This window comes from Triturus cristatus, chromosome 2_1 (assembly GCF_964204655.1).
Source record: "Triturus cristatus chromosome 2_1, aTriCri1.1, whole genome shotgun sequence".
Taxonomy (NCBI): Eukaryota; Metazoa; Chordata; class Amphibia; order Caudata; family Salamandridae; genus Triturus; species Triturus cristatus.
Window position 1 is genome coordinate 35,015,627 of NC_140581.1, and position 17,210 is coordinate 35,032,836.

At 46.5% G+C, this 17,210-nt stretch overlaps 1 protein-coding gene across 1 annotated transcript in view; it reads right to left on the minus strand.

Moving 5' to 3' along the window:
• Positions 1-17,210, minus strand: part of LOC146863661 (long-chain-fatty-acid--CoA ligase ACSBG2-like) — a 570,849-nt gene that overhangs the window by 255,563 nt on the left and 298,076 nt on the right. The window contains exon 8 of the mRNA XM_085627754.1: positions 3,536-3,717. Coding sequence (XP_085483880.1) covers positions 3,536-3,717 — 182 coding nt within the window. The remainder of the gene's footprint in view (positions 1-3,535; positions 3,718-17,210) is intronic.

Here is a 17,210-nt window from a genome sequence, read left to right on the forward strand (position 1 = left end):
TTGTGGGGATCCCAGAGGCCTCCGGCGGTGTCGGCCTGGAAAGAACACATGGATTGGTGTATGTTTCGTGAAAAGGTGGTGTATGTTGCGAGGGGTAAGCCTGGGGCGTGGGTGAAAATCTGGGGCCCCTGGAACGCCTATCGCGGGGGTATTTGCGAGCCGCCGCTGCCGCCGGCTGCTTCGCCAGCTCCGTCCCCCTAGCCGACCCCCTCCCCCAGCCATGGGCACGTGGTTCCCCAGTCCCTGATCTGTTCTCATTCCCCTCTTCAGAGTTTGGCGATTGGTTGGGGTCCCCCACTTAAGGAGCGCGTGCTGTCACTTGGGATTGCGGGTTGCCTTGCGGGTGTGGTTGTTTTTGTGTTGTTGTGTTTTGACAAAAGGAAACCGTATTGTTGGTTTGGAGTTATGTGGCCTGCACTACTGATATCTCCTGATTGGCCTGCACTACTGATATCTCCTGATTTACCCTTTTTGCACTGCCAAGAGATTTTTCTGTATGTATGTCATATGCTACTGCCACTCTAGCGGCCGGCCAGATGGTTGTAGGCCCATACTTGTAACTATTTGAGATTGTAATAAACGGTTTAAAAAAAAAAAAAAAAAAAAAAAAAAAAAAAAAGGATGCCCACAGGCCTCACCTGCATATTCTGTGGAGTTCAGAAAAGCCAACTCTGTCCATTCAGGTCAGCCAAATGTTTGCTTCTGGGAGGCATTGCCCACCTTTTCACCCCCATTTAAGGGTTATCACTGGCTGGGAGAAGTTGTTCCCATTTCCGAGATACAGTATTAGTATTGACATCTGTGCTCTGGTTTTCTACATAGGACAGCTTGGCTTGCCACAGTGAAAATCGTTTTAAAGGCCTTGTCACTGTAGGGACATGGTAATAACATTGTTTACTACATGTCACACTTTTAAATGCATTGCATCCTACCTCGTGGGCTACAAGCTTCAGATAGGAGTGATTACTAATATTTAAAAGAGAAGTTTTGACCTTTCAGTAGGTTTTATTTTGAGAGCTCATAGTGTGTGTTTTGCACTGTTACAGTTAGGCTACAGTGGTAGGTATAATATAGTGGATGGATCAAATAGTTGCTGTAGAGCACTAGTGACATTTAACTTCAAGGCTCTGGGTACATTTTGTACCATATTCTAGGGACTTACAGACAAGTTGAATATACTAATTAGGAGTATGCATAGAGGGGAGCACAGGTACTTTACTACTGTTTAGCAGGGGCAAAGTACACAAAGTTCTAAAGCCAGCTAAAATATAGGGTCCATCAAAAGGTGAATAATCTGGGGTGATCACACAGAAAAGGCGGATTTCCTACAGGCACGTTTCCCTGGGTAAAAGTGGCACGTTTTGAGATCCTTTTAATTTTGATCCTTTTCACCAATATTTACTTAATTTCGTATGCTGAACACTTAATTTTGAAAACTGTTTCATCAAACATTGATGCAGATAGGTCGGGAGGATGCGGGAAAAGTTATTCAGAAGGAAAAATATCACTTCTTATGTACATTGTTTGGAATAGTCATATACTGAGGAGCATGTTCAAGAAATATTCATGCAACGCAATGCAGCAAACCACCTTGTTTGATGCACAGCATGAAAGAGAGACGAGGAATGCGCTGGATTTAACATTATACGATGCATTCCTGTCCTCTGTCTGCATGGGTGCACAAACTGCGCTGGACCACTCATTGCAGCCTAAGGCCAACACTATGGTGCTAGGGTGCCTGCGTTGTAGGCAGAATTGTTTTTGTGTATGAAGGGGCATCTTCCTGCACAAAAACAGTCCTCAGAGGCATTTTCCTCAGCCTGTGTGTGCTGCAGAATACAAACAAACAAACGTTCTCACAATATATGTAAAGTGTTCTGATACCTTTGAGTCTAGCTGGCGCTATATAAAACCTAAAAATAAATGAATACATTATAAAAACTAAAGTAAGAAAGGGGCATTCAATTTTGAATGTACTCAACATCACAATTTCCAGCATAGTGAGGTGTAGTGATTTGCTCATTTGCATACAACTATTTGGTCAAGTGACAAAGTCGAGATCTGAACGAAGACCACCATGTTCCAAGCACAGCCTTTTAGCCGTTAGACCATATATCTCCTGGGAGTCTCCTGATAAGTTCACATCCATTTACACTTGTAAAGATTAAGACTTATGTAATACTCGGGCCCGATTCACAGAACTAACTTAAGACAAAATCCTAAACTTACTACCATTTTGGTATTCACAGAAGGCACTTACTCATTTTGGTATTCACAGAAGGCACTTACTCATTTCGGTATTCACAGAAGTTAGGAGTCCTAACTTTAGGACTCCTAAATGCCTTCTGTGAATACCGAAAGTCTTAAAATTAGGATTTTTCTCAGTTTAGTAGTAGTATAGTTAGGACTTCTAACTTTAGGACTCCTAAATGCCTTCTGTGAATACCGAAAGTCTTAAAATTAGGATTTTTCTCAATTTAGTAGTCCTAAATTTAGGACTCCTAACTTTAGGACTCCTAAATGCCTTCTGTGAATACCGAAAGTCTTAAAATTAGGATTTTTCTCAGTTTAGTAGTAGTATAGTTAGGACTCCTAAATTTAGGACTCCTAAATGCCTTCTGTGAATACCGAAAGTCTTAAAATTAGGATTTTTCTCAGTTTAGTAGTAGTATAGTTAGGACTCCTAAATTTAGGACTCCTAAATGCCTTCTGTGAATACCGAAAGTCTTAAAATTAGGATTTTTCTCAATTTAGTAGTCCTAAATTTAGATTTAGGACTACTAAATTGAGAAAAATCCTAATTTTAAGACTTTCGGTATTCACAGAAGGCATTTAGGAGTCCTAAAGTTAGGAGTCCTAACTATACTACTACTAAACTGAGAAAAATCCTAATTTTAAGACTTTCGGTATTCACAGAAGGCATTTAGGAGTCCTAAAGTTAGGAGTCCTAACTTCTGTGAATACCGAAATGAGTAAGTGCCTTCTGTGAATACCAAAATGAGTAAGTGCCTTCTGTGAATACCAAAATGGTAGTAAGTTTAGGATTTTGTCTTAAGTTAGTTCTGTGAATCGGGCCCCTCATGTTTAATGAATGCCCGAGGACCCTATGTCGCTGCTTGTAGGACGGAGTTTGGATTTTAAGGTTCAAGAGATTCCCTGATAATGGAGTTCTCATGAAAGTCTTGTAACTGGATCAGAGTCAGCCACACGTCCCTTTAATAACCTCTGTGCTAGCACTGCCTCTGTCCCTTTTCTGTTATAACTCCAGCCTAAGGGACGCTGTTTGCTCTACCTTTAGATATTACAAGTGTGAACAATTGTTTCAGGAAAGTACCTAGAATTCACGTTCTGTTAATATGGAACTAAAAGATTGCGGGGAACACTGATAGGTTTGTTTTATTTATATGCCCTTTTGACTTTGCCATCCAAGTGTTTCTCACTTCTCAAGCTTCTTGATACCCCTACAACAGTGCTCATGCATCACAGCCACACACTACCGTAAAAGAGATTAATTGACACGCCTCAGATGATATACCCATTCTTGAAGTTCTGGATGGTTTCTAGGCCAAGGTCTCCTGCCCGAATGTTGATGGACCTCTGAATTGGAGATAATTTAGATTCCAGCTCAACCACATTTTCTTGAATCTTCTCCCAAATCCGTGGTACCCCAAGCACCACAGTGGGTCGCACCTCCTTCAGCGTGTCAAACAAGGAGCCCTGCAATTAAAGAAAGTACAGAGAGAGCTGACTAAAATGTTTACGGGTTTTATCCTTTAACAAATATCCTCACCTTCATAGGTTTGTGATTTGAATCTGACATAGAGTTATAGTTAACAAAGATGCTCTTATCTAACAGTTATATCTGATGAAGACTTCAGCTGAAGATTCCTTACCGCTGCCTTAGAATATTCCCCAGCCGTCAGATTGGATCTGGACATTTTTTTGCTGTCCCCTCACACCGGTGGCAAGGTGCCTATATAGGCGCCACCCCAACACACTGACCGCAGTTCTTTCTTTTCCACGCCATCAGCACAGATTCAAATGAACCCCACCTAGTCATTTTTTGACTGTTTGCCAACCTTGACCAGTGTGAATCTTTCTTCCATTTTTTGGGGGTATGTCTCCAAAGTAACCAATTGGTTTCAATCCTGTTGGTGCCTGAAAGGCAAATGTCTGTGACAGACCCCCACTTGGTGTGTCTGGAGAGGGACCACAACTCCAATTCCAGCCAGGATTGTAGGACTATGGAGCATATTGGCGTGGCTTTAAATGGGCAATGGAGTATGGAGGTATGAAGTAAGGCAAGGTAGCACAAATCGCTCCATTGCCTTACGCTACACAAGGGATGCATTTCATGGGTTTTGTGGCGGGTGTTCTCACGCAACTCCCATGGTTTTTGATGCATTACCATATTTACAAGACCTTGTAATTCTGGGAATACATCAGAATTTTATGACTCCCGAGGTAAGGCATAACAAGGAGAAATATATTTATTTCTCCTCACTTTTTCTTTTTTTTATGTGTGCTGCATTTTGCAGCTCACATAGAAAGAGGAAAAACGCCTCTAATAATTGTTTATGTGCAGGAAAGTTGGCCCTTCCTGCACAAAAACAATCCTGCACACAACACAGGCACCCTTGCACCATGGTGCAAGGGTGCCTGCGTTGGCACTAATCTGCTGAAACAGCGCCATCGCAGGGGGAAAGGACAGGAATGCACTGTATTGGCTAAATAAATGCATTCCTGCCCTTTTCCTGTGTCGCATGGAACTTGCTGCACTGCCGTGCACCACCAATTCCATAAATATGCCCATATGAATCCAAAGCCATCTATGAGCGGGCTATGAAGCTTCTGGCCACGAACCACACAATGCCACAACACTCCAGATCTTGTTTGCGAGGGAGATCCTAGGGCTGCGCTCAGAGTCGCTAGCATCGGTCTTCATTGCAATGGTGGTCAAGAGGGAGGCTAAGATCCTTGACCCTCAGCTACCCACTGGTGTGGTCATGACCAATGTCTTGACAGGTGTGCTTCAACCCAAAGTGTTCCCCTCAGAACCCCTTCTCCCATTCAATGAAGACCTCACTAATGTCCTGCTTGGTGCCGTGGTCAAGGCCTTCACTGAAACTCTGGTGCAGAGGACTATCTACTGCTGCAATCGCCCCGCTACTGGGGAGGCAGCCATCCTAACCCAGCATCTTACCCCTGAGAGCCTGGTGGTCCAGGCCTCGACCTCCAAGATAAAAACCCCTGCGTGTTCCCTTCCACACCACCAGTTAGGGATTCCAAGTGGCTGGATACCTTTGGAAATTGAATTTCATCTTCCACCAGCCTGGGACTGTGGTCTGTGAATACCACATGCTTATTGGGCCGCTATTCACATACCATATGGTATACAGTTGCACAAGTGCTGCCTATGGTCTCGGAGGAGGCCTGAGCTATATCTTACCAAGCTAATGCTGATGGGAGAGATGCAGCACATTCATAATCAGATGTGGATTGGATATGACCGACTCCCTGGGCTGAGCCATTGCTTCCGCGGTGGTGCTCAGCATCACGGCTGGATGAGGACTACTGGCTTTTTGGGAAATGTCCAGGGATCCCTTTGACTGCATTCACCTTTTTGGTGACAAGGCAGACTCAGAGCTCGAATTATTTAAGCGTAGTTGTGCCACCACTAGGGTGTTGGGCCTCACCATGGGCCCACAACGGCTGTATTTCTGTCTTCCACTCCTTAGGTGGCTCCGGTAGGGGCTATCAGCCATGTCCTCTTTCACCTAGACACCACAGCCAGCAAGCACCTCAGTCCTTTCATGGCCACAGACATGGCTCCCACAAGCCTCAAGCAAACCAATACCTGATGTCCACCCAATCTACTCCCCTTGCAGCCACAGCGTCAAAGTCTCTTTAACATGCCCTCACACCAGCATTAGCACCCAGTTGGTGGCTGGATTTGGCACTACCTGCCCCAATGGCAGGAGATCACTTTGGACAAATGGGTGCTTCATATTGATCAACTGGGCTATACCCTACCCTTCTAGCAGACTCTGCCACCTTTGCCACTATCCCTTGATCGCATGGTGGGGGACCACCTTTTGATCTTGCGACAGGAAGTGATGGCTTTTCTGGTCAAAGGAGCCATCAAGAGAATGCTGGTATCAGAAGTAGTTTGTGGTTGCTATTCCTAATACCTTCTGGTGCTGAAAATGGTGGCCGGCCTCCAGCCTATCATAGACCTACAACCTCTCAATTACTTCTTTCCAAAAGGAAACATTCATGATGCTCAATTTGGCTCAGGTTCTATCTGCCTTCGACCTTGGAGACTGGAAATTAGCTCGGGACTGGCAGGACGCCTACCTCTATATTCCTGGCCTGCCAGCCCAAAGGAGTTCATTTCAGTACACGGTAGGCCAAGAGCATTATCAGCTACCTTTGTTCCCCGTTGCCTTATTAGCGCCCCTCGGGTGTTCAACAAGGTGTTGGCAGGGGTTGCAGCACATCTGCAGAGGTCAAGGTTACCAGTCTTCCCCTACGTTGATGACAGGCTGTTGAGGGTGAGATTGCCCCAGGCAGTCATCGCCCACATCCAGACTATGGCAGACCGCCTGCATTCGATGGGATTCACTATCAGTGTGCGAAGTCCCAGCTGACTCCCTCTCCCTTTCATCAGAGCTGCAAATCCAGGACATTCAGGCTATAATTCTAATGTGTCAGCCTCTATCCTGGATTTCGGTGAGACTGAGTCTGAGGCTGCTGGGCCTTCTGCATCCTGCTGGTCAAACATCTTGTTGGCATATGTGGGCTTTGCAGTGGGCTCCAAAGTCCTAGTGGGCACATCATCAGGTAAATGTTTCTTTGAGCCCCCGCACACCTACCTTTTCCCAGATAAGCTGGTTGTTAGGACCCATGCCTCCTTCTTACCCAAGATGGGCACACCTTTTCACATCGGGCAAAACATCAGATTTACTACTTTCTTCGACCTCCCCCCCCCCCCACCATCCCCCATTCTACCAAGGAAGGTAGAGAGACACCATCACCTGGATCTAAAAAGAACGTTCTCGTTCTACATTGATCTACTAAAGACATTTGGGAGGAGGATCAACTCTTTAGTGGATTTGCAAGTGCATCCACAAGACTTGGATCAGGTTTTGGAGTGCAGTGGGCTCAACAATTTACCGGTGAGAAGTGGTGGTCAGTCTGTCAATAAAGGGTAGAGGTAAAAAGATTTGTGCTTAAGGTCTTGTATCCATGGTATTGTGTGGGTTTGTGTCCTCGTGCTTGTTCGGCTCGTGGTCTCACCTGCATGGAATGCACTAAGAGAATGGTGTGAGGCATCCCATGAGGGACGGCGGCGGAGCCAGCTGAGGCGAGGAGGTGATGGTGGGTGCGGGACTTCGCAGAGACGTTTTAAGGCATGGGAAAATGGGCTGTGGCCCGGGGCACCAGTCTTTCAGGGGGGCCCTGATAGAGCCAGCTCTATTCTGCAGTCTTGCCCTGAAGACTTTGAAAAATTTGTAAGCAGATTGTTGTAAATACCGTTTTCCTTTCATTTATTTTTAATGTGGGTGTGTGTGAGAGCCTATTACAGACATTTTGTAGTGAAACATTGTGTTTCTGTTTCATGCAACATTCATAAAAAAGTTTTTTTAAATTCAAAACAATATCTCGCATATGAGAAATGGGAGGATGTCACAGAGATTATTTGCAGTAATGTTAGTGAGCAGTTGCTGTGTTATAATATTGAAAACACACATCTCTATCTCTGAATATCAGATGGAAACACATTTGTAATCTGGACCAGTGTGCCTGCGCGCTGTCACTGACCTGGCCAAAGAGGGCACAAAAGAGCTGAAACTGGATCATACATCATAATAAGCTGGTCCAAAAAGGGGCCCCGAAAATACGTTTTGCCCAGGGCCCTCAAAATCCTTAAGATGTCCCTTGGGATTCAGCGTAATGATGAAACTACATTATCTTTCACTCACCGTTTCGCGTCTCGTCATTCGAACCCAACAGGTCTGTAATCCATGGCCAGTTAGCGCACAGCCTGTGTATTTATCCCATATTTGAAAGTGTTCCAGAATGAGCATGCTGTGGATTGCCAGTCCAATCTGTGGACAAATGTCATTTTGTCTGAAATTGAAGTTGGATATATGTGTGTTCGGTTTGGAAGAGATACGGGCCAGATTTATCAAGGTTTTGCGTTGTCTTTGCGCCACGCAAGAGGGCGCAAGGGCGCCTGAAAACCTTATTGTGATGTACCAAGCCATGCAAGGCCGCCTTGCATGGCCCTGTGTGGCTTGATAAATCTAGAGTAAATCGCTGCCTTGAGATGCTCTGCCCCAGGGAGGCATTCCATGGGTGGAGCGTGGGTGTTACTACGCATCCACCCATGGATTTTGGCATGTTCCCAGATTTACCATTAGTGGTAGACCAGTGAATGCGTCAAAATGCTACGCCTCCCCAGGAGAGGTGTAGCGTTGTTTTAACCTCTTTCTACATGTGGTGCATTCTGCGGCACATATAGAAGAGGAAAATGACTCTCAGGATTGATTTTGTGAAGGAAGGTGTCCCTTCTTGCACAAAAACAATCCTGCCTAAACTACAGGCGCCCTCGCACCACGACACAAGGGTGCCTGCGCTGACGCTAGGCAGCCAAACGCGTGCCAGCACTAGGAAAGGACGGGAATGCGCTGTATAATGTTAAATACAGCGCATCCCTGCCCTTTCACGCAGCGCAGCAAAGAGGCTTGCAGCGTTTCGCTGCATGAAACATGATACATTTGGCCCTGAATATTTAGGGCATTTCATTTTGGGAAATGCAATAGGACAAAGACCAGGTCTGTTGAAGGCCATGTGGGGTGTGTGCGGGGGAAGGGGTCAACGGCTCCAACAAACATACATCCCTTGCCATCCGAATGCCTGAATGTTATTTAAACTTGTTGCGAATTGTGCATGAAGTACACAACCAATTAACAAACTTGAAAAAAGGGTCCGTGTTTGGATGGTAAAAGGACAGGAAGAAGTCTTTGAAAAGTGGAATAAGCTGATTGAAAGCAGCATTTTTACAATATTTTTCTTCGGAATGTAATCTACAGTGGATGCCAATTATAATGGGATGGGCCTGTTTTGTTCCCAATGAAGAATAACAGGGTGCGCCCAATATTGCTTTCTCTGGTGTCCTTTAAGGAAGAGATTGTATTTATTTATGTCATTTGTAAAGCGCTTGAATCACCCCGGGTGGGGTATCTCCGCGCTGAGTATTCTGTGATAGAAATGGAGTTGAAGGCCTGGACTTGAGTGGTGAACACATGGATTTAGGATTGCTGCTGTAGGGCCAGAGCATTTCTTCCAAGCCCCTTTGTGTTGGAATTCTATTTACCTGTGCCAGCTGTGGGTGCAGGCTGTGGCATGCCAGCTGCTGCCATGCCTAGGTAACTTCTAGCCCAGGAAGGGTGCTGCTAAACAGACTGAAAGCGGGAGCGCAGAACCATAACAGGGCAGCGTTGAATAACCAAAAGAGTAAATTAATAAAATGGACTAAAATTAAAACAAGTCAAGTGCAGTGTCACAATGCCCCCCAATGAGTCAAGACTAAAACCAATGTTACCTTCTTTTCTCCCGGCCTTTTGTTTATAAATGTGTTTTATAGAAGTTGTAATAAGTGTTTCAGGAAGCAAAAGAAATGCTGCGTTTATGGGTGATGGGAGTTCAAGAATGCAGAGTTTGTCCTGGCCGGCACGCTGAACGCTGATGGAACTCACTCAGTGGCCCACTGAACGCTGATGAAACTCACTCAGTGGCCCACTGAACGCTGATGGAACTCACTCAGTGGGCCACTGAACGCTGATGGAACTCACTCAGTGGCCCACTGAACGCTGATGGAACTCACTCAGTGGCCCACTGAACGCTGATGGAACTCACTCAGTGGTCCACTGAACGCTGATGGAACTCACTCAGTGGCCCACTGAACGCTGATGAAACTCACTCAGTGGCCCACTGAACGCTGATGGAACTCACTCAGTGGGCCACTGAACGCTGATGGAACTCACTCAGTGGCCCACTGAACGCTGATGGAACTCACTCAGTGGCCCACTGAACGCTGATGGAACTCACTCAGTGGTCCACTGAACGCTGATGGAACTCACTCAGTGGCCCACTGAACGCTGATGGAACTCGCTCAGTGGTCCACTGAACGCTGATGGAACTCACTCAGTGGCCCACTGAACGCTGATGGAACTCACTCAGTGGGCCACTGAACGAAGACCCTGTTCTTTGTGGCTCCCTCGTCAGGAGGAGTTCAGTGTTCAGTGCTCTGCCCTGGCCAGGTCACACCAATAGGAGCTGATAAATGTTGGCTTCCCCTCAAGGCTGACATCTGGGCGCTGCAGAGTTTCTCCCAGGTAAGTCTCCTGAAGCAAATGCGCCTTGTTTCCATGATACGCTGAGAAGCGCTGACGAGCAGGGAGAGGGCTGGCTGGTCACCTGGGAGGTAATAAACAGGAGGGAGGAGCAGTGCTAAAAAACCTATTTAAACCCAAAAACTATTTTCTGGCGTGCAAGACCTTAGTTCTATCCCTGGAAGAACAAATGAAACTCAAAAGTGAACAGATAGCATTGGATGCAGACATGAGAGACAAAACTGTTGTTGGGACACGGCTTGGAATCCCAGGGTGGCTTGCAGCCTAACCAGATTCTGGCTGTGGCAGAGAGGACCTTTGTTGCTGAGGGTCACATGAGTGGAACACAAAAAGATGATGGACGGAATGTTGAACATTGTCAAACATTCACCCCCAGTCACAGATCTGGGTTTAATCCATCGTTAGTTTGCTCACCACGCCACCCCAGTTCAGACATGGCCATATGCAAATCAGTCAGACCCTGTGCCTCATGGGAACAGTCCAGCACAAACTGCCAAGCCATGTCTTCTCTGGACCGGAAACAAGCATCCTAGGACCGGTTTCGAGTTTATAACCCTCCTCAGCCAGGCTGTCTTGAATCCAGTGGCAAAGTGAGCAAGGGACCCACGTCTGGGCATACCCTGCCAACTTAGGGCAAACAAAGCAATACCAAAGGGGATGATGGACAGGGCGTTTGAGCAAATCAAACACTCACCCCCAATCAACTGATCTGGGTTTAATCCATCATCATTCTTTAGCTCACTCCACCACCCCAGTTCAGACATGGCCATATGCAAATCAGTCTGACCCTGCCTCATGGGAACAGTCCAGCCCGAACTGCCAAGCCAGGTCCTCCCTGGACCAGAATCAAGCATCCTAGGACCGGTTTCGGGCTTTCAGCCCTCATCAGCCAGGATAACTTGACTCCAGTGGCGTAGTGAGCACGGGACCCACGTCTGGGCATACCCTGCCCACATAGGGCGAACAGCAAAACACACAAGATGATGGACGGAATGTTGCACATTGGCAAAACATTCACCCCCAGTCACAGATCTGGGTTTAATCCATCGTTATTTTGCTCACCACGCCACCCCAGTTCAGACATAGCCATATGCAAATCAGTCTTGACCCTGTGCCTCATCGGAACAGTCCAGACCGAACAGCCAGGCCAGGTCCTCCCTGGACCAGAATCAAGCATCCTAGGACCGGTTTCGGGCTTTCAGCCCTCATCAGCCAGGATAGCTTGACTCCAGTGGCGTAGTGAGCACGGGACCCACGTCTTGGCATACCCTTCCCACTTAGGGTGAAAATGCAACACAAAAAAAGATGATGGATGGAATGTTGAACATTGTCAAACATTAACCCCCAGTCACAGATCTGGGTTTAATCCATTGTTATTTTGCTCACCACGCCACCCCAGTTCAGACATAGCCATATGCAAATCAGTCTTGACCCTGTGCCTCATGGGAACAGTCCAGACCAAACTGCCAGGCCATGTCTTCCCTGGACAGGAATCAAGCATCCTAGGACCGTTTTCGGGCTTTCAGCCCTCATCAGCCAGGATAGCTAGACTCCAGGGGGTAGTGAGCACGGGACCCACGTCTGGGCATACCCTTCTCACTTAGGGTGAAAATGCAACACAAAAAGATGATGGACGGAATGTTGAACACCGGTCCTAGGATGCTTGGATCCAGTCCAGGGAGGACCTGGCTTGGCAGTTTGGGCTGGGCTGTTCCCATGAGGCACAGGGTCAAGACTGATTTGCATATGGCTGGGTTCAAACTGGAATGGCGAGCAAAAAAACGATGGATTTAGGCACAGATCTCTGTACTGCGGTGAATGTATGACATTGTTCTGCATTCTGTCCATCAACTGTTGTTTTTTGCATTGGTCACATGAGTGGTTCATGTCTCACCAACAGTGGCAGAGCAAGATCAACAGAGTAAGATTGGCTCATAGGAATACTCTGTTCCCTGGTTGGAATGTCTTACAGAATTAGGGCCTCATTACAATGTCGGAGGGACTGACACTGTCGTGCCTTGGTGTCCGTCCCACCGACATCTGAAGCAATGGTCAGGCTGCTGCATTACGATGCTGTCAGTCTGACTGCATGGGTTGAGAGACCGACTGCTCCAGTTCCGATGGACTCAAGGAGCTTGTTGGCCCAGTGGTCAGAATGTAATCCTTGCAATAAGGGCGGTGCCTGCTCAGGCCGTAGAGATTACAATGGCCCTTTCCCTCTGCCTTTCTATGGCGGTCCTACTGCCATAGAAAGGCAGACAGAAACAGACTTTGGGGGGCCCTAGCAGGTCCCCCGTCCCTCCGCGGCCTCTGCTATGAGGCCTGGCGCCACATGTGGTGCCCACACAAACATCCATTCCCCGTGGAGAAGTGTGGCTCACTGGTTAGAGTAGGCAGACCTGGAAGCAGAGGTCAGCCCGGGACCAGGGTTCAATTCCTGGCTCGGCTGGGTCTTGAGTCCATAAATTGTCCATGGACTTGATAATTCTCGCTCCAGTGCATACTCGATTCATGGGTTCACACTCTGCGACTCTGGGCAATAGCTTGCTTAATCTCCACAATGGCCCCTCGCGGCGGGATGCCTGGCTTTCACCTTGTGGATACCCTGCTGGGTTATCTCACAGGGGAATACCAGGACGGGTTCCCTAAGCAAGCGCTTAGAGACCGGTTGGTGATTTGCGCTATATAAATATCTGCACATTTACATTTACATGGGGCAGGCACTGTGGAGGGATGTTTAAAAACATGCCTTTTGGCTTTGGGGCTTGTGTTGCAGCCCTTTTCCTGGCTGCAGAACAAGCCTCAATGCAAAGAGGCATGTTTCCGACCTCCTCTATGGCCCTGTTTCCCTTAAAGAAACACTGGAAATGGAATACAAAGAGTGTTAAAAAATGATAACGCACCACAGTCTAGTTTCATCCTTGTAGGAATCTTTGTAGGTGATGGACTCTATGGACGGAGGCTTCACATATGAGTGGGACCTGGGTTCACTGTGTCACTGGATTCAAGCTAGCCTGGCTGATGAGGGGTGATGCCCCGAAACCGGTTCCAGGATGCTTGTTTCCAGTCAAGGGAGGACCTGGCTTGGCAGTTAGGGCTGGGCTGTTCTCATGAGGCACAGGGTCAAGACTGATTTGCATATGGCTGGGTCCAGACTGGGGTGGTGAGCAAAAGAACAATGAATTTAACCCAGATCTCTTGATTGGTGGTGAACGTTTGATTTGCTCTGCATTCCATCCATTATCTGTGTCTTTTGCTTTCACATAATAGTGGCCACATTTATGTGGAGAGTTTTTACACCATCTGTACCTGATTTAAGTGGCGAGATCAAGCAAATGTTGAGAAGCAGCATTAATGCTGTGTGTAACTTAATTTCAGAAATCCTATATTTCACTGGATGGTTAAATTCAGGACGGATACACTGTCTTAGGTAATTTTTTTGCAACTCCTCTCTGACAAAGTTCTGTTTTTAGCTTCCTTATCCTTATTCTGTGTGTCCTTGTAAAATGTTATTTGAGTGTTGGGAAGGTGGTTAGGTGCTTGTCCGGTGGGTGGCTACTTGTTTTGTTGAGCCTAGATCAGGCAGCCAATATTCCTCCTTTGGGACAACTAGAGGCACCAGTTTTTGTTTGCGTGTGCTCTAGCGGTTCAAGGAGATTGCGGCACCGGATGTTAAACTCGGGACCGTGGCACGGACTGGCCGCCTTAAGTAAGTTTTATGCAACTCCTCTCTGACAAAGAGCTGTTTGTAGCTTCCTTGTTTTCAATCTGTGTGTCCATTTAAAATTTGATTTCTGTGTTGGAAAGGTGGGCTGGTGCTACTTTGTTTTATTGAGCCTAGGTCGGCCGGCCATTAATTTTCCTTTTGGACAAGTGGGGGTCGCATTTTTTGGTTGCACACACTCTAGTGGTCCAAGGGGATTGCAGCACCAAAAGCTTAAATTCAGGGCCATGGCACGGATGAGCAGCGTGCATGTGCAGCAGGCGTACCACTAGTGTGCCAAAGGTGCATCAAAGGCAAGCCTGTCTGCTCTCATCAGCGTCCCATTAGTGGTCAGCACCAGTCACTATCCCGGGGTAAGTCAGCTCCAGGGACACGCATCTCTTATGCGGCCTCAAAACTTCTTAATTTACGCCTGAGTAACTTGTGCACTTTAATTTATGTAATATCGAGGACCCATTATCCTGTTCTACTTGCTTTATTGTGGAACAATCTTTGCACGGTGAGGCTTCTACCCTGTCCTTTTTGAAAACACCACTGGGCGAGTGGTTTGCATCTTTTCTGACTGATTTGAGCTCTTAGCAGAAACATGCTGTTCTGATCTTTGAATTTCTATGCGATAAACAACCCAATGCCCTTTTTATAATGGAGACCTGGCTCTCCAGTTTCTCCCTTCTTGCAATTGAAATGGCCATCCCTAGGGGGAATAAACTATACAACTTAGATCCTCCTAACGGGAGGGGGGAGGAACCCCTATGGTGTACAAACAAACCTACAGTTCTGATTGATGATCTGGTAGGAGCAGAGACATTCAGATTTTGTTTCTCACTCTCTCCCCAACAGTCCCTGGTCGGTGTTTTAATCTACAGACCACCTGGGCCAGCAGGAGACTTTTTGAAATCCTGGGGTGACGCCCTGTCCCACTTGTCGCTGAGGGTCTTGCATTTTATAGTATATGGTGATTTTAATATTCATGTAGACTGTCTGATAGCAAAAGATGTAATTACTTTTCTAGATATAATGCCATCATGTAACTTAGCCCAATTTGTTTCAAAGCCCCCCCAACAGGCTGGGAACATGATTGACTTGGTTTTTCCAATGTCCGGCTGAAAATGTTGGACCCTCTTCCTCTACCTTGGACTGATCATTTTTTAATACGTTTAAGTAGCTTGCTACACCTCGTACAGGAGAACAGAATGGGGATGCATCTCACTCATTTAGGCCATATAGGAAGGTTAAGCCATGTGAGCTCCTCGGCTCTCTGAGGGAGTCTGCTCCTGAGCTCTCTGAGATGTTGAGGTAGATGCCACGGCGGTGGATTGTTGGCTCCGCAGTGTGGAAAAAAGCTAGCGCCCATCTCTGTTCAATAACTGTGTAGAAGCAAACCTCTGCGCCTTGGTTTTTGAAAACTGTTATTACTGAAAAATACTTTGTAAAAAGGTTGAGAGAAGTTGGCGTAAATGCTATAAGGAGGAAGATAAAGATATCCATTGGGCAGCCTTAAGGAAATGTCATGTTTCTGTTAAGAATGCCTAATAAAGTCTTCTACAAGACAAAAATTATGCTGCAGATAACAAGACGCCAGAAGTATTTAAGGTGGTAAAAAAAATTCTGAAGTCTGTCACCCTCTTCAGAATGGGTTGAAAAATTGTCCTCTTTTTTTCAAAACAAGATTCTTAAAATTCAATATAGTTTGAGTACATCCTCTGTGAATGATCTGCACCTCAACCTCTCTAAGGAACCCATAGAGGTCATGAAATGTTCTCAATTGTCTTTCAAACCTATTTCCCTGGAGGACACCATGGCTGCTATCCCGGGCCTTAAATCAGACTTGCTGACAGACTCCTATCAATAGACCTCATAAATATGGGGACAGAAGTGATTAACTCATTGGTGAACAAATTGCTTAATGACTCTCTAACCACTGCGGTGGTTCCTTCAGCTTAGAAGCAGACAAGAAGTCCTCCCAGATCCTAATTCATTGGCAAATTATAGGACTATTTCTCTGCTCCACGCACTGTTTACCCAGCAGCTTTCCCACTATCTGAAGTTCAGTGACCTACTGCACCCCAGTCAATCATGTTTCAGGCCTAATTTGAGCACTGAAACAGCTCTCCTTGAGGCATCTAGATACTGGTGGCAAGGCTGTTCTGTGCAGGCTGTGCTGTGCTGGTGGCAAGGCTGTGCTGATATTGCTAGATCTATCAACACCCTTTGACACAGTGCCCCAATCTATGCATCCTTATTACCTTCAGACCATTGGACTGGAGGGCCTGGTGATGAGATTGATGGATTTTTTTTAGGGAACAAATGTCAGGTGGTTTTGTTAATATGGATATCAATGTGTTTTTCAATAAAAATGAAGTATCGTCCTTATTAATAGAATCGCCCATTCTGAACCCCACATCTACCTCGACACGCAAGTATGTAGTCAGGCAGGCCGTGCAACCAGGCCTGGGATTTCTGATTGATGGGTCACAGCTGAGCGGGTGCATAGCTGGCAGGCAAACATGAGGGCAGGAAACTCTTGATCAATTCCACAAATAGGCACAGCAACATTACAATGGTCAGGGGAGATTGCCCCAGTAAAGCACACATTGCTGGTGGGGGTACGTGCTCCTAAAACACCATAAAGTCAGATGCCACGTGAGTTAGAAACACATACTCAATGAGAGCCTAGCACATGGAGTGATCACACACTCCCCATGCCGGACATCAGGACACATTCACCACTGGCCACACTGTGTCCATGCAATAGCCATTGAACATTAATTTATGACCCTAAAGGCAGCAACCAACATTCCTCACCTATACACAATAAAGCAGCTCTCGAACATCCTGAAAGTAATAGGATTGTTGAGAGGTTTGTGAATGTGTTGAAAGAAACCATACAACAAGCTGTAGCGAATGGAATTGATTGGGAGGAAGCCATAAAAAAGAAAGTGCGAGAGTACAGATTTACCCCACACTCTTCTATGGGTGTGTCCCCTTTTTGCTTGTTCAAAAAGAGGGTGGCAAACACGGAGGTTTGTCCCTCTTGGGTTTCCTCTAAGAGACTATTGGTTGAT